Source organism: Hylobates moloch, unplaced genomic scaffold (assembly GCF_009828535.3).
Source record: "Hylobates moloch isolate HMO894 unplaced genomic scaffold, HMol_V3 SCAFFOLD_8, whole genome shotgun sequence".
Lineage (NCBI taxonomy): Eukaryota > Metazoa > Chordata > Mammalia > Primates > Hylobatidae > Hylobates > Hylobates moloch.
The window spans coordinates 26,322,627-26,340,976 of record NW_026652283.1 but is presented as its reverse complement, the minus strand read 5'-3'; the positions used below and the strand labels follow the sequence as shown (position 1 = coordinate 26,340,976).

Below are 18,350 nucleotides of genomic sequence, written 5' to 3'. Positions count from 1 at the left end.
AATATACCTTTATTACGATTACGAATACACAAATATATGTACATATGCATGTATAAAGAGGGAATAAGGAGAGAAAAATGAATAGTTTTTACATTAGAATACTGAGAATGTTGTGATTTTGCCTTTTTTAAACCTCCCTTCAATGAAATCATAATAATGTTTAACAATAAATTTAAAAGTTTCAAAAGCTTAAAGTATTCTAGCTTTTTATATAAGAAGTGGTCCAAAAAAGGCAGCAAAGCTGATCATTACGGTAACAACGTAATGTAAGATCACATTCACATTAATTGAAAACTCACATTAACATTAACATTTTAATGTTCAATAACTATACGGAGTTTATGCCAAAAATCATAAATATTTCAGGAACAGTTGTGTGGTGCACTCACGCCACCTGGTAGCACTCAAAGGCACTGCAACATTGTAGTCTTTAATCTGGGCTAATACTTTAACCTGGGCTGAGTGGCATTCACTGTCTTTTATCAAAATTCAAAGTACTTAGATATTTTGCCCTCAGTTGCAACATTTCAAAGAATCAATATAATATTGTTAACATTATCCCCAAAATAACACTGATATTTCAAATCACAGAAGGTGTTGGTTATATGTATATATCTTCAAATGCCTACATTTTAACACGAAAAGAGCTACATAAATTTGGAAATGTCTAAACTTGTGAAATATTTTCTCTATATGCAAGTACGATGTGGTTAGTTAAAGAATGCTGGTATTACATAAAAGACAAGAATTGGTTTGATTTGTAGATTTGCCATTTAATATGTTACCTTAAACAAATCATGTTACCTCCCTGAGACTCAGTTTCCTCAGGAACACTTAATTCCAGAATTTTTGTCAGAAATAAATGAGATTAATAGAATAAAGCACTTTTGAAGTAAAGTTATATATAAGTTGTTTTTAATCCTAAACTTTTATGACTATCAAAATTTTTTTTTTCTGTGAATTAAAAAATTTCAGTATGTCCAATAGTAGTTTCTAACAGTTGACTACCTTTACAATATTGCTTTAATCATGCTGGACTGCATGTACTTTAGTCCACCTGTTTGACCTACGTTTACCCTTGAACTACACGGCACATCCAGGACACCACCACTGAGCCTCAACAGCCAGCAGGTGGAGTGCAGAGTCTAGCAGGGCAGACATGAAGTCAGCAGAAGGGGTAGAAGGGAGCAATGAAGGCATCACAGGCTAGCACAAGGCACAGAGAGGACAAGAGGAAAAGCATGATATAAGAAATGAAATCTGGTGCCATCCTTCAAATAAAGCAATGAGATTATTTTTGTGTGAAATAAAATAAGCAAACTTAGAACCAGTAGGGACATCGGATGTCAATTCTAGGACTGAAGACGGAGGCCCACAAAACTTGAGGTGAATAACGTAAATTAGGATCTAGGTTTTCTGACTCTCAGTTCAGAGATTTTTCAACACACAACAGAGCTCAACAACTGTTGGTTGTGGTTGTTACCATTATTATGAAAAATAGGTAACATTTAATATGTTCTTAAAAATATGAACCTGTGGAATGGTAAAAGCATGGCTGAACTTTCGATTCTTTTTTTTCTTTTATTGGGATTTTTGAAATTTTATACAGTAAACATATACTGTCTTTGTGATTTAAAAACAGCTTCAATCTAAGAACTTAGTATATTGTTGTGATATTTAAACTGCTCTACAAAATAAAAAAGATTGGAAAGCTTCATAATTCACTTTATAAAGATGGTACAGGCCAGGTGCGGTGGCTCACACCTGTAATCCCAGCACTTTGGGAGGCCAAGGAGGGCAGAACGCTTGAGGTCAGGTGTTCGAGACCAGCCTGGCCAACATGGTGAAACCCCGTCTCTACTAAAAATACAAAAATTAGCTGGGTGTGGTGGAGCATTCCTATAATCCCAGCTACTTGGGAGGCTGAAGCAGGAGAATCACTTGAACCATGGAGGCAGAGGTTGCAGTAAGCCAAGATCGTGCCACTGGACTCCAGCCTGGGCAACAGAGTGAGACCCTGTCTCAAAAAATAAAGTTATATTAAATTAAGAAAAAAATTGGTGGCCAGGCACCGGTGGCTCACGCTTGTAATCCCAGCACTTTGGGAGGCCGAGGTGGGCAGATCACAAGGTCAGGAGATCGAGACCACGGTGAAACCCCGCCTCTACGAAAAATACAAAAAATTAGCCGGGCGTGGTGGTGGGCGCCTGTAGTCCCAGCTACTCGGAGAGTCTGAGGCAGGAGAATGGCGTGAACCCGGGAGGCGGAGCTTGCAGTGAGCCGAGATTGCACCACTGCACTCCAGCCTGGGCGACAGAGCGAGACTCTGTCTCAAAAAAAAAAAAAGAAAAAAAGAAAAAAATTGGTACAACTCTGATACTGAAACCTAGCAAAGAAAGAAAACTACAAATCAATCAACAGTATCACTGAGGAAAACGGAAAAATCTAGAAATTAAAGATGGTTTATTTGCTAGTACGTAATGCAAAAATGGTTGCATAGATTTTCAACACATTTCTTCAGTGTACTTCGAATGTTCTGGCTTAAAATACAGGCTATACAGAGTATAAAAGTTAATATTTTGAGGGTCCCAGGAGGCACCTCAAAGAGATAGTAGTCACCCTCCAAACAAATCAAAAGCACATCAGTCAGGGCTCCTTGGAGAAATGCTGATTCTAGGAATGGGACAGGGAAAGAGCCCAGAGCATTTTGTAGTGCCAGAAAATAAGAAATTGCTTAAAAACAAATGATGGGGGCATGGCAAAGGAACAGAAGAGCCAGTGGAAAGAGTTCCCAATGGTTAAACTCAGAACAATTTGAGCAAAAAAATAATGTTTTATTGGATTATCACACATAGTGTAAAATAAATATCCATGAGTCCATACTGATATAAATAAATGATTAAATAGGGGAGAACGAACAAATTTGCCATATAAAAGGACTGTATATAATTTATGTGACACTTCTTTCTCAAAGAAGTGGAGCAAACCTCCTGATCCTTAAGTGTGGGCTCTGCATAGTAACTTTCTTCTAAAGAGAACAGTATGGGAAAGAGGGGAGGAAGTATAATTTTATGGTGAAGAAAATGAACAAGTACTACCTCAGCCAGGTGATGAAGATTAGCATCATCACTGACAAATCATGGCCGGCACAGTGGCTCACTGCCTGTAATCCCAGCACTTTAGGAGGCTGAGGTGAGAGTATCACTTGAGCCCAGGAGTTCGAGACCAGCCCTGGCAACATGGCAAAAACCCCTGGCAACATGGCAAAAACTCATCTCTACAAAAAAATACAAAAACTAGCTAGCCGTGGTGGCTTGTGCTTGTAGTCCCAGCTACTGGGGAGACAAAGGTGGGAGGATCACCAGAGCCTGGGAAGGTCGAGGCTGCAGTGAGCTGTGCTTGTGCCACTGCACTCCAGCCTGAGTGACAGAATGAGACCCTGTCGCAAAAAAACAAACAAAACAAATCATCTTAATAGCCTATACCCTTGATATGATGTGACGAGAACGGCACTTTTTTCTGGGGTTTTTCTCTCCAAACACACAACAGGTTGAAAGACATTCTACCAAATATACAACTAGTACTTCTCAAAACTGTTAAGGTCATCAAAAACAAGTCAAGTCTGAGAAACATCACACCCAAGAGAAACCTGAGAAGTTATGACGACTCAACGTAATATAGTAAACTGGATGGGATTCTGGAATAGAAAAAGGGTATTAGAAAAAAGCTAAGAAAATCTGAACAAAGTAGGGACTTTAATAACAATAAATTCAATATTGATTCAGTATCAATATTAATTCACTAGTTGTGACAAACATACTATAGTATATTTTAAGATGTTTACAACAGGGGAACTTGGGTCTGAAATACATAGGAATTCTCTATTATTCTTGGAACCTTTCTGTAAATTAAAAACTATTCTAAAATAAAAAGTTTAATTAAAAAAAGTGTATCAGGTAAACTGCTCCATGACCGCTGTGTGAAAAAGATATGCCATGTGTACCAAGATTTCTTTGACAAAGGAAACAAACAGTGGCTTCAAATACTAAATTAGAAGTTCCTAGGGCAGACACTTGGAAGTGCAATGGCACGTGGCATGGTCCAGGTGAGTAACAGCAGGGATCTCGTGTTTCTCCAAAGCAATATGGCATCCGGACAAATGATCCTAAGTAAAATTCTAGCATAGCAAATCAGCAGTAGAATAAAAGAATGATACACTATGAACTGACCAGGGTTCAGAAATGCATCAGTATATTGAAAACCTATTGATGTAATTTATGACTTCAATAATTCAAAGCAGGTAATTTCATAAATGCTAGTAATCTAAGAATAGGATACACCATTAACATAATAAACACTGTTATCTCATTGAAATCCTATCTCATACTTGAGGTTAAACACTAGAGGCACAGACAATTAAAGTATGGAACAGCGTAAGGGACTACAGAAATATGATTTCAGAAATTTTATCTAATGCAAAAGACAAAAAGAAAAAACAAGCTACGGATACTTGAAAAGCGGAATTAAAACTACCATTATTTATCGATTATTTCTTGAGCAATTTCTGAAAGAATCAGCTGAGAAGTCCTAGCATCCAGATTATGGTCTGTAAACACCATTGTCCACTGGCAGGTATTAGGGCTCCTTGAAAAATGGCTGATTCCAGGTCCGGGATAAGAAATTTATAAAAATGAGCCTGAACCATCTTGTGTCAAAATACAAGGAAACTTTCAAATGCTAAAGGATTGTAACAAAAGGACACAGGAACCAACTTAAAAGAGTTCCCACTGGCCAAAGTTAAGACAGATATACTTCAAGGATCAAAAAGAATAATGATTTTACTTGATATCCACCCACAGATTACTTGTTCAAGGGAAAAGCAAAACAAAAATCTTCACAAAGGAATGATTAGGTTGTCAGCTTCTTAGCCAAGTGCTCAATTTCAGCATACCGAGAATGAGGCCACCAGACTTTACGTGCCCCTGATGCAACATAAAATACATAGCAATATCTATAAAGTATTCTTGCCAAATATATTTAACTGGAATCTTATCAGTTCTTTAAATATAACACTCAGGTTATGTGAAATACAGGAGATAAAGAAATAAGGTAAATGACATCCAGATGCAATGGGGCAAATTCAGAAGGTAGGAAATGTTACAGGATAAAATACCTGTCTCTTTAACAAGTCAAATTCATCAGGAAGAAGGGAGGGAGGTGGGGTTGTTTGCCATTCCAGATGACATAAGATACATCATTACCAAATACAATGGTCTTTGACGGGATTCTGGTTTCAATAAAAGAGCTTAAAAAATACCATTCTGTAAGGCAATAGGGGAAATTTGAGTGTGGAGTAGATATTTTAGATGATATTTGGGAATTACTGACAATTTTGTTACATGTGTTAATAGTGTTGGGATTAAATATGAAACATCTCCTTAATTCTTAGAGATAACACACTGAAGTATTTTAGTGTGAAACATTAGGTGTCAGAAATGTTAAGGTACTTAGATGTGTATATGTGTGTATGAAGCAAATTTGTCAAAATATTAATTACTAAACCAAGATGCCATGTGTATGGGTGTTTATTATATTAGCCTCTTTCTACTTGTCCATATATTTGAAAATTTTCATAATAAAAAATTTAAAAAAGAGAATTTGGTAAAGTAGCCAAGTGAAAAGTTAAAAGATAACTACATGACTTTTGACAAGGGTGCCAAGACCATTCAATGGGGAAAGAATAGTCTTTTCAAAAATGGTACTGGATCAACATGCAAAAGGAATGCAAAAGAATGAAGATGGACCCTGGCTTCACACCATATCCAGATAGCCCTTTGTCTCCACGGGTTCCACATTTGTGGATTCAACCAACTGTGGATTGAAAATATTCAGAAAAAATAACAATACAATTTTTAAAATGCATATTCTTAAAATACAGTATAACAACTATTTACATAGCATTTACATTGTATTAGGCATTATAAGTAATCTAGAAATGACTTATAGTATACAGGAGGATGTACTAGGTTATATTCAATATTCAAATACTATGCCGTTTTACATCAGGGACTTGGGCAACCACAGATCTAAGTATCTGCAAGCGGTCCTGGAACCAATCCCAAACAGATACTGAGGAACAACTGTATGATAATTAACAAACAATAGGACATAGGTCTAAAGGTAAGGGCTAAAACTATAAAACTCTTAGGAGAAAACACAAGAGTGAATCTTTATGACCTTGAATAAGACAATGATTTCTTACATATGACACCAAAAGCACAAGAGACAAAAAGAAAAATACAGTCATGCGCCACTTAACAATATTTTTTGACAAAGACATGGCTAGGTGATTTTGTCATGTACAAACATCATTGTGTACTTACACAATCCTAGGTGGTACAGCCTACTACACACCTAGACTACATGGTGTAGTCAATTGCTCCTGGCCTACAAGCCTGTGTAGCATGTTACTGTACTAAATACTGTAACAATTGTAACACAATTGTATTTGTGTATTTAAACATATCTAAACATAGAAAAAGTGCAGTGAAAATACAGTATTATAATCTCTTGGGATCACTGTTGTGTATGTGTTTATCACTGACCAAAACATCATTATGCAGCACATGACTTACATAAATTGGACTTCATCAAAATTAAAACTTCTGTGCTTAAAAAAAGACACCATCAGGCCAGGTGTGGTGGCTCACGCCTGTAATTCCAGCACTTTGGGAGGCCGAGGCAAGTGGATCACAAGGTCAGGAGATGGAAACCATCCTGGCTAACACGGTGAAACCCCGTCTCTACTAAAAATACAAAAAATTAGCCGGGCATGGTGGCGGGTGCCTGTAGTCCCAGCTACTCAGGAGGCTGAGGCAGGAGAATGCCGTGAACCTGGGAGGTGGAGCTTGCAGTGAGCCGAGATTCCGCCACTGCACTCCAGCCTGGGCGACAAAGCGAGACTCCGTCTCAAAAAAAAAAAAAAAAACCATCCAGAAAGTAAGAGGACAACCCAAAGAATGAAGAAAATGTTTGCAAATCACATATCTGAGAAGGGACTGGTGTCCAGAATATATAAAATACACTTACAACTCAACGATTGAAAGATAAACAACTCAATTAAAAAATGGGCAAAGGATTTGAACAGACATTTCTCCAAACATATACAAATAGTCAACAAGCACATGAAAAGATGGTTATTAGGGAGACACAAATCAAAACTACAATAAGATACTTCATACCCATCAGAATGGCTAAAACTAAAGGACAGGTAGTAACAATGATCAGTGAGGATGTGGAGAAACAGAAAGCCTCAGACTTGCTGGTGAAATTGTAAAATAGTGAAGCCACTTTGAAAAACAGTTTGGCAGTTCCTCAAAATGTTAAATATGGAGGTGCCATGCAACTCAGTCATTCCACTGCTAGGTATATACCCAAGAGAATGGAAAACACGTATCTACACAAAAACTTGTACATGAATGTTCAACAGCATTATTCATAACAGCCAAAAAGTAGACACAACCCAAATGTCCACCAATTAATGAATGAATAAAATGTGGTATATTCATAAAATAAAATATTTGGCAATAAAAAGAAATGATAAAATAACACATGCTACAATGGATGAAACCTATTGAAAACATTACACTAAGTGAAAGAAAACATATTGCATGGTTCCATTTCTATAACACGTCAAGAATAGGTAAATCCACAGAGACAAAAAGTAGATTAGTGGCTAAAAGGGGCTTGAGGATGGTTAAGGGGGGAATTCTATAGCAAGTGAACTATGTCTCAATAAAGCCATCATTAAAAAGAAACAATGGCCCGGTAGCAGTGGCTCACATCTGTAATCCCAGCACTTTGGGAGCTCGAGGCAGGCAGATCGCCTGGGTCCAGGAATTTGAGATCAGCCTGGGCACCATGGCAAAACCCTGTCTCTACAAAAAATACAAAAAAAATTAGCCAGGCATGGTGGCACACGCCTGCAGTTCCAGCTACTGCTCAGGAGACTGAGATGGGAGAATCACCTGAGCCCGGAAGGCAGAGATTGCAGTGAGCCGAGATGGCACCACTGCACTTCAGCCTGGGTGACAGGGTAAGACCCTGTCTCAAAAAAAAAAAAAAAGTATACAAGGAATTAATACACCATCAAAACGGGCAAATGACCAAAAATACATGTTTTGCAAAGGAATAAATCCTCAACCTCACTAGTACTCAAAGACATACAAATTTTAAATATAAGACAATTTTTTACCTATCTAGTTGACAGGTAATATGTAGGTTGGTGAGAGCACAGGAAAGCAGGCCTTCTCACAATCTGCTGGTGTTATATTTTTTTTACATTTCCTGCAGGAATTTTACAATATATGTCAACAAACTTCAAGAGCTATATCCTTTGACCTCATAGTTCTCCTTTCAGGAAGTTATCTTAGGAATATCATTAGAAATACATACAAATATTAATACCTAAGAACATTCATTAAAACATTTTTCTAACAAAGAAAACCATTAAAAAGCCTAAAGGTTCCATAATACAGATAACTTAAATTATGGTACATCCATATTATGAAATTATTTATGTATCACACTTCAGTCTCAGAAAAAAGGCTAAGTTTGAAGTGATCAACATTATACCCGCAGATTCAAAGACTGTCTTGGTACATAACAGTCTCTCATTTACACGTTATTCTACGTAGCCATTAAAATTAAATTAGGTTGGGTGCAGTGGCTCACACCTATAAATCCAGTGCTTTGGGGGGCAGAAGTGGGAAGATCACTTGAGCCCAGGAGTTCAAGAACAGCTGGGCAACAAAGTGAGGCCCTGTATCTACAAAAAATTTAGGAAAATGGGCTGGGCACAGTGTCTCACACCTGTAGTCCCAGCCACTTTGGAGGCTGAGGCAGGACAATCAATTGAACCCAGAAATTGGAGGCCACATTGAGCTATGTTAGTGCCACTACTCTCTGTCTGTCAGATACCATCTCAAAAAAAATTCAAATTAAAATTAAAGAACGTTTAATATTATTGGGAAATGTTTAATTCTTGTTAAGTAAGAAAGAGACTGCTGAACACATACAGTATCATCCCATTAATATACACAAAGGCAGGGTGTGACTATATACTAAAATGAGCTGCTATAGTTAACAGTGGTTACAAATGGTAGATTTACGGGCAATTTTATAATTTTTTTTTTTTTCAAGATGGAATCTCGCTCTGTCACCCAGGTTGGAGTGCAGTGGCACGATCTCGGCTCACTGTAACCTCTGCCTCCCGGGTTCAAGCAATTCTCCTGCCTCAGCCTCCTGAGTAGCTGGAATTACAGGTGCCCACCACCACGCCCGGCTAATTTTTGTATTTTTAGTAGCAACAGAGTTTCACCATGTTGGCCAGGCTGGTCTCGAACTCCTAACCTCAGGTGATCCGCCTGACTCGGCCTTCCAAAGTGCTGGGATTACAGGCATGAGCCACCGTGCCTGGCGTATAATTTAAAACTTGTATTTTCCAAAATTTCTGTGATAAATATTACAGTTTTATAATCACACATATCAATTTCTTTCTTTATTTTTAGAGATAAGTTCTTGCTATGTTGCCCAGGCTGGTGTCAAATTCCTGGGCTCAAGCAATTCTCCCACCTTGGCCTCCCAAAGTGCTAGGATTATAGGCATGGGCCACTGTGCCAGCCACCAAAGACATCTTTAAATAATGTATTAGAATGATTCTTATTTAAAACAAAAAAACGAAAAAAACCCTTACTCTTAAGACTACTACTCGTGCTCTGGGGTTCCGAACAGATGGTCCTGATGAAACATAATCAGTGCTGTCAATTTCAATTGGAAAATGCTTCTCACATTTCTCATCACTGTCCAGTGCGGCTGGCCACTCAGTGCAAAAATCTGAGAATAAAAGAAATAATTTCAATTACACTTTTGCAAGTAAATTCTCATTGTAATGCATACTACTAGACAATACCAAATTACTGAGATCATCGCCAGGTCACACCAAAGAACAGATTCTCTTCTGCACTTTACATATATATACTATCATCCCTTATCCCTTTTCCTATTAGGTACATCCTAAATTAAGCAATTTAATTAGAGAATTCTTTGGATATTTCAGGTTTGGTGGTAGTGTTATTTTCAGTTAAAAGGGAACTGTGCCTTGATGGAAGCTTATTATAAGCTTTGCACATATCTGTTATTGGACAGTTTACTTCCTCCATACCATAAAAGCAAACAGTTCATAGTGCCCACAGCATTACTGTTTTCAAAAAAGTAACAGATAATATTAATTACTAAAGGTTACTAAAGATCAGCTGAAAGGAACTGAAAGCTCTCAAATAGCCCTAAGAAGAAATTAAGATGGAGTCAACAGTCGTCTAGAAATTTGGCTGAATAGAACCTCAACTCAAACAGGTACAAAAGCCTAAGCCCTTAAATGGATTCCTATAAGAACTGATATTTCTTCTGTGTGACTTCTATGTGCCAATGGGGTTAAACGGAAAGAAGAAAGCCTTGTCCTCATATTTGGGCAAGACAGCATAGAGAGGAAGTGGGATTGGGTCTGAGACCTAGGCCACAACAGGAGCTCCAAGCACTGTGAACATGCCTCTCTATTTTCATAACACAGAAGTATAAACTCAGGCCCCGAATGGGAAAAAAAAAACTTAAAGGAAAAGAGTAGCTCCCAGCCTCCCCCAGGTATCAGAGCTGATTTCATCTTGCCCTGTTTCAATCAAGTTAGCATGGCAGAGAACTTTCAGCTTGAGATGAAAACTTCTGGCACTATAAGGCTGTCCACAATGGAAATCTCATTTCTTAAACAGCCTCACTCTAAGAACAGCTAAAAGTAACTGGTTTCTTGGGTCAAACATATTAGACTGCATAGATCCATGCTTCTTCCAAACAAGCACAACTGCAGAAGAGGCTGGTCATAATCACAGGCAGATGTGGGAGCTCTTCTAGGTGATAATATAAGAGACAGTGAGAACTATTTTGCCAATAACATTTCCTTGGGCTAACAATTTTCTTATAATAGGAACAATATTTTGCTCTCATTTAGGCTTTAAAATCAGTCTGCAAAATGTCACTCTGGATTACAAAGACTCTCTGATATCTGGGACTAAATACGGTAACAAATTAAATACAGTTCACTCCATTCCTTGAACACTGTTTAAAAGATCACTACCCGGTCATTTTGAGGGGAAAGAAGTATCTTTGCAATTAACATCATTGTAACATTGAAAAAAACACAAACAGAGCAAGATTGTTGAGGCTGAATTTCATTCCCATCATGAACTTATTCCAACATCCTGCACTATAAGATGCATCACTGCCAAGCACTTTATAAGAGAGACTAGTTTGGGGAATTTTGTGAGCTCTTGGGTTTGCACTGACTCTCTTTTCTTTTACTTTTTTTTTTTTAAACTGTGAATAAGTCATTTCAATCATCAAATGATAATTACAGTTTTAAAATTAAATTACCTAAATTATATGTCTAAAAAAAGACAGCCAAATGGAAAATACATAATAGACTCCTATTAGCCTTTACTCATCTGATAGGTAGAGCAATAGACGAGACTTTGGAACACCTTGGTTTGTATTTAACTTCTGCCACTGATTATTAAAGTTTTGGTAAATTACCTAACTTTCCTGTGCTTCAGATTTTCCATTTGCAAGTTAGATATAAAATCTGAACTGACCTATTTTGAAAGAAAACTGAGAAGTACTTGAAAAGCCTTTGAGTTACACGGAAGATGCAATCTAAATCCGGAGGCCAGCAGCAAGTGTAAAGGGATAATTAAGGACAGATTAAGACACTCATTTAAATACTATAAAATATAATGCCACTCTTCTGAATGTGCTGTATGAAAGCCTTTCATTTACTTTTTTAAAACTTTTTTATTTTTACGTTTTTTTGCAACATGGTCTCACTCTGTCATCCACCTCAGCCTAGAGTAGCTGGGACCACAGGCATGCGCCATCACACCCCAGCTAATTTTTTAATATTTTTGTAGAGACATGATCTCATTATGTTGCTCAGGATGGTCTCAAACTCCTGGGATCAAGCAATCCTTTCTCCTTGGCCTCTCAGAGTGCTGTGCTGTGGAATTAAAAGCATGAGCTACCATGCCCTGTCACATTTAAAAAGAAGAAACATGGAATTTTTCACAGTGCAATGCCATTTGTTAACTGGCTTTACAGATGATCAAATACTAATACATGATTTGTGCCAAACGGGACACAAACTTGTTATTTTATTTTATTTTATTTTATTTTTTGAGACAGGGTCTCACTTTGTTACCCAGGCTGGAGTGCAATGGCGTGATCTGAGCTCACTGCCGCCTCAACCTCCTGGGTTCCAATCCTCTCGTCTCAGGCCCCCGAGTAGCCGGGACTACAGGCACGTGCCACCACACCCGGCTAATTTTTTTGCGTTTTTTTGTAGAGATGGGATTTCACCACATTGCTCAGGCTGGTCTTGAACTCCCGAGCTCAAGCAATCCACCCACCTCAGACTCCCAAAGTGCGAGCATTACAGGTGTGAGACACCATGCCCAGCCTGGGACACAAATTTGGAAGTGATCAGTTTTAGTCTAATTCCAAGCACAAATGCATAGAGAAACACATACTCTAAAGGGATAGAAAAGCAGCCCAATGTCCTAAAGTAGAAGACAAAATAAATAAAAGGCAACAGATTTTTCCTCCCTCATTTCAAGAGTAAGGTTATTATTCCTATGTTTTAGGACCTCTTTATATGGTCTTCCTTACATTTTTAAATGGAAGGCCCTTTCAAAAGCTCAAATTTAATCATAATTATGTTTACTATTCCACATCTCCTTCCCAACATAATCAGGATACTTGTGAAGTGTTTCTAGGTTTCATATTCTTTCCTGAAAAGCCTTAATAAGTATACTGAGCATGTAATATACAACACCTTGAAATCAGCATGAGTATATTAAGACTTTATCCAAAGATATCAACTCCTGAATAAATCTAATCATAACTACCAATCAGAACTTAAATTAGAATATGTACATAATTATAAAAGCATACACAGAACCATGAGTTAAAAAATGTTATTTGCCTTTACCTCCATGCATGTAGAAAGGAGAAGAAGTAGTAAGTACATGAAATCTATGTTTATACCTAGAAATCAATAGGTTTTCAAAATCAATAAATCCAGAACTGAAGGTGTAATCATATTCCAGTGATTACTTCTGTTATTTTATAAATACACATACACACTACAGAGAGTATGTAAGCATATATAAATAAATATATATACTATAGAGTATTTATTATAAATATAAGCATATATACATACATAAATGAGGGGCTGGGGATGGTAAAGAAAGCACATAAGGCTAGTGCTTTTTCATCATAAGCTCTTTTACTATTTGATTTACCACGTGCATGTGTCACTAATTTTTTAAAATTTTAAATAATTTCTTCAAGATAATTCTCTGTGAAGTATCTGCAACATTTACTTCAGTCTTCTTATATGTATGTTTGTTTTCTTTCTTTCTTTTTTTTTTTTTTGAGATGGAGTTTCTCTCTTGTTGCCCAGGCTGAAGTGCAATGGCATGATTTAAACTCACCACAACCTCCGCCTCCTGAGTTCAAGCAATTCTCCTGCCTCAGCCTCCAGAGTAGCTGGGATTATAGGTGCTTGCCACCATGCAGGGCTAATTTTTTTGTATTTTTAGTAGAGACAGGGTTTCACTATGTTGGCCAGGCTGGTCTCAAAATTCTAACCTCAGGTGATCTGCCCGCCTCGGCCTTCCAAAGTGCTAGGATTACAAGTGTGAGCCACCACACTCAGCCTTAAAGAAAACTTACTGTTTTCTAAAACTCAACAGTAAGTCCCTAACTTACCTGTGAACAAGGATCATGGTTTCTAATTATTATTCCTAATACCTTGTAGTGGTTAGCAAAAACAATTTGCAGACTTGACCTGTAACAATTCACTGAAAACAACTTGAATATAAGGCTATACAGTATATCAGAACAGAGATTCTTAAATTTATGTTCAAAGTCAATATAAAATTCATATAAGAAAATAACCACTTACCTTTAAGGGCTTCACAGTGCCTTTTAATTGCTACAGGAGTCAAATGCAGAAAATTGGGAATCTTAAATAGAGAAATTTAAAGGATAAATTAGCTAAATGTCTTAAAAACATGAAAAAGATAATCTTCTCATAAAACTAAATCACAGGCCCAATAAAACATGTAGTAAATAAAATCTGTTTTTTTACAATATTGATTTTCTGTCACAGATGTTGTCAATTCAAGAAATACATTTCTTAAAATATAGATTCAGCACCAAGTAATTTACAGTGGCACCTGGATTTGTCTTCAGATAATATAAATCTTTTGTCTTTTACCAAGCATCTTATAATGACAATCATAATGAAAAAAACTAAACATCATTTTTATAGTATTCTTCCTGCCACAAATCTACAGGTATACATGTATATTTCCTTTATAAAACTGAAAGGACTTAAGGACATGGATCTCTTTTTTGTTTTGTTTTTCTTTTTTTTTTTGAGACAGGGTCTCGCTCTGTCACCCAGGCTGGAGTGCAGTGGCACAATCTCAGCTCACTGCAACCTCTGCCTCCCAGGCTCAAGCAATTCTCCTCCCTCAGCCTCCCAAGTAGCTGGGATTACAGGCATGTGCCATTATGCCCGGCTAATTTTTGTATTTTTAGTAGAGACGGGGTTTCACCATGTTGCCTAGGCTGGTCTCAAACTCCTGGCCTCAGGTGACCTGCCCACCTTGGTATCCCAAAGTGCTGGGATTATAGGTGTGAGCCACTATGCCCGGCCAGGATATGGATCATTGTTTAATCATCCCAATTCCCCTGGACTGCATAGCATGACAGTATTTCAACTTTGTACATAATAAACATTTTATGAACTAATAAGTGAAGCTAGCAAATCTTAACTGGATAGTTTAATGAAGTTAGGAATATACTTATGATGACACATTAAAAGGCTACTGAATCATTCATAGTGTGAATGAAAATTCAGGAAAGGTCAGAGATTTGATTCCTTCAAATAAATAATTAGCATTTATTAGGTCATTTCTTGAATAATTTTTAAACATCTGAAAGAGCTTAAAGGCTCATTTGGAAAGAAAATTTAAACAAGCCAAAAGTTACTCCACGAATTATGCCAAGTATCTTGAGGGCTGATCAGAAAACAATGTTTTTTGTTTTTGAGACAGAGTCTCGCTCTGTCGCAGTGGCACGATCTCGGCTCACTGCAACCTCTGCCCCCTGGGTTCAAGTGATTCTCCTGCCTCAGCCTCCTGAGTAGCTGGGATTACAGGCATGCGCCACTACACTTGGCTAATTTTTTTGAAGTTTTAGTAGAGATGGGGTTTCGCTATGTTGGCCAGGCTGGTCTCCAACTCCTGACTTCAAGTGATCTGCCTGCCTTGGCTTCCCAAAGTGCTGGGATTACAGGTGTGAGCCACCACACCTGGCCAGAAACCATCGTTTTAATCAAGAGAAAACAGGCACTGAAAACTGGGATTTGGGGGTGTGCAGCTTCATTTACTGTACTTTTTGGTTTTTTCCTTTTTATACATTTTAAAAATTATAAACCCTAGTATTGAGGGGCTACTTCTAACAGATCAGTGATAGACTTTTATTTTTGAAACATGAACATATAAAACTCAAAAATCATAAAAGGAAAAAACAATAGACAATTTGCATGGACTTACATAGGCACAGTTCTATGCACTTTGCATATATTAGCTCAGTTAATAAGCTTATTCAATGACACCATTACTACAAATAAATGGCATGCATTAAATGTTTGGATTTTTATGTTTATTAAAATGTCATTTACAACCATTAGCATTATTGCAAATATACCGCTAATCTCTCACCCAGTGATTCTCCAAAGACCTCTTTAAACAAAATTCCCCTTCCTGTGTCCATGAGTTCTCACTGTTCAATTCCCACCTATGAGTGAGAACATGCGGTGTTTGGTTTTTTGTCCTTGCGATAGTTTACTGAGAATGATGTTTTCCAGTTTCATCCATGTCCCTACAAAGGACATGAACTCATCATTTTTTATGGCTGCATAGTATTCCATGGTGTATATGTGCCACATTTTCTTAATCCAGTCTAACAAAATTATCTTCTTTTATTCAAAGAAAACATTTGTTTTCCTTGATGTATGCTTTCTTGTGTCTTCACATTCCCATTTCCAAATTGCATTTACCCCTGTCTCCAGCAACAGAGTACCCATTCTCCCTGTTCTCATCACCTTTTAGCAAACTTTTGTTTTTCAAAGACTCTCATCTAATGGAAAACAGTTCATTGTCCTTTGTATAACTTTCACTGTGTTTAAGAAACCATCTAAGATATGCATTCCCAGACTAAGCATTTATATTTTCTTTAAAACACTCATGATAAATAATTATACATGCTATCAAACAAAGCATTCGCCTTAACCTATTTTGCTTCAAGCAATAAAGTTAAATTTGGTAGACTATAATAATAATACTAAATAATATTTTACCTTTATGGACAGAAAAAATTTAAATTCCTCTTTTTAAACTGGAAGTTTCACCTCCCAATTCTTAATCTCAAATTATTTCATTTTTCTTAATTCTACTGGAAAGATGCAATATAGAAAAGATATGATAGGCTGGGTGTGGTGGCTCACACCTGTAATCCCAGCACTTTGGGATGCTGAAGCAGGCATATCTCTTGAGCCCAGGAGTTCGTGACCAGCTTGGGCAACATAGTGACCCCTGTCTCCAAAAAGAAGAGATACAACAGAAAAAGGTCACAAGAGAAGCCACAAGATTGACTAATTACATTTTTTTTTTTTTTTCCTGAGACAGAGTCTCACTCTACCGCCCAGGCTGGAGTGCAGTGGCGCCATCTCGGTTCACTGCAACCTCCGCCTCCTGGGTTCAAGCAATTCTCCTTTCTCAGCCTCCCAAGTAGCTGGGATTACAGGTGCCCACCACCACGTCTGGCTAATTTTTTGTGTGTTTTTAGTAGAGATGGGGTTTTACCATGTTGGCCAGGTTGGTCTTGAACTCCTGACCTCAAGTGATCTGCCTACCTCGGCCTCCCAAAGTGCCAGGATTACAGGCGTGAGCCACCACGCCCAGCCAACTAATTACATTATTAAATGCCTAGGATTCTTTGAGTATTCTTTACCATTGATAATCAAAATACAACACCTATTATTATCTGGTGTTGTATAATAATAAACCTATTATACTATTTTGAAAATTTAAATTAAAATATAGTAAGCTGCTATATACTGAACCGTGAAGCATAAGAGAGTGGAAATAGGGGAGAAGACCAGCATTTATTTCTACATAAGTCTGAGCCAATGAATCAGCAATTTGTCTTACCTTTAAAAGTTCTAGATTTCCCTCCTTTGCCATGGGCGTGCCCTTTTTTACTGGATAACCCATTCGAACAGGAAGAGGTACTGCAGAGGGTTTAAATGGTGCTGCAACTGGGTAAACACTAGGCCAGTCCTGGTCAACAGCCATTTTCTCTGTCCTAGGAGGTAATGCCTAAGAAATATAAAATCGTTTAGTATTTTAAATATAAACACATTCTTTAATTTTTAAAGAATTTTAATTTTAAAGCGAAAAGCTACAATTACAATAGAAGCAAAATTGCAACGTATGTAAAATCTGACTTCCCACAATGCTGCTGCTGTCCAAATTGAAAAAACAACACTAAATCTACCTAAATATCTCTGCACTGTTTCTTCAAACCCTCTGGCAAGGATCCCCTTTAATATCACATTTTCTTCACTAAAAATTTCTTTAACTAGACTTTTAGCAAAATTTTTACATTTTGCTTATGAAAGGGTGAATTAACAATACATTCTGAAATAATTTTTCAAACTTCTTCGATGGAAGTCAGTAGTACATGAGGGAGCATTAAGTACTTGGAAGTAAAAAGAAAAGGAAAAAATAATAATTAGGGTTAAGCTGATTGAATAAATACATAATGAAAAATTCTATGTCTCCTAGGCCCAGAGAAAAACTAGTACTTGATAGCTTAGTCAATCACATTAACATTTATTTTTAATGGCATCAAATATGAGGGGATGGCCCACATACAAAAATAGGGTTTATAGTGGCAAAATTCAGCCATGCCCCACCTACGCAATATCAAAACCAGTGTAGTCGATACCCTAAAAGCAGGTAATAGTCCTGAGGAAATGACTGCTCTTAAATGACTGTAATTTGATACCATTTAACTTCCAACTAATGTGTCTTTGTTCTGACACTATGCTCACCAACTGACCTTATAGTTTAGATTCCTCCCTAGAAGTAAGGAATCCAAATGTCCAC

The 18,350-nt window shown here is 37.3% G+C and overlaps 1 protein-coding gene across 1 annotated transcript in view; it reads right to left on the bottom strand.

Moving 5' to 3' along the window:
• MRPS35 (mitochondrial ribosomal protein S35) overlaps nucleotides 1-18,350 on the bottom strand; it is a 45,938-nt gene that overhangs the window by 22,962 nt on the left and 4,626 nt on the right. The window contains exons 3-5 of the mRNA XM_032159913.2: nucleotides 17,391-17,558; nucleotides 14,072-14,132; nucleotides 9,755-9,894 (exon numbers count right to left, since the gene is read on the bottom strand). Of these exons, the coding sequence (XP_032015804.1) occupies nucleotides 9,755-9,894; nucleotides 14,072-14,132; nucleotides 17,391-17,558 (369 nt within the window). The remainder of the gene's footprint in view (nucleotides 1-9,754; nucleotides 9,895-14,071; nucleotides 14,133-17,390; nucleotides 17,559-18,350) is intronic.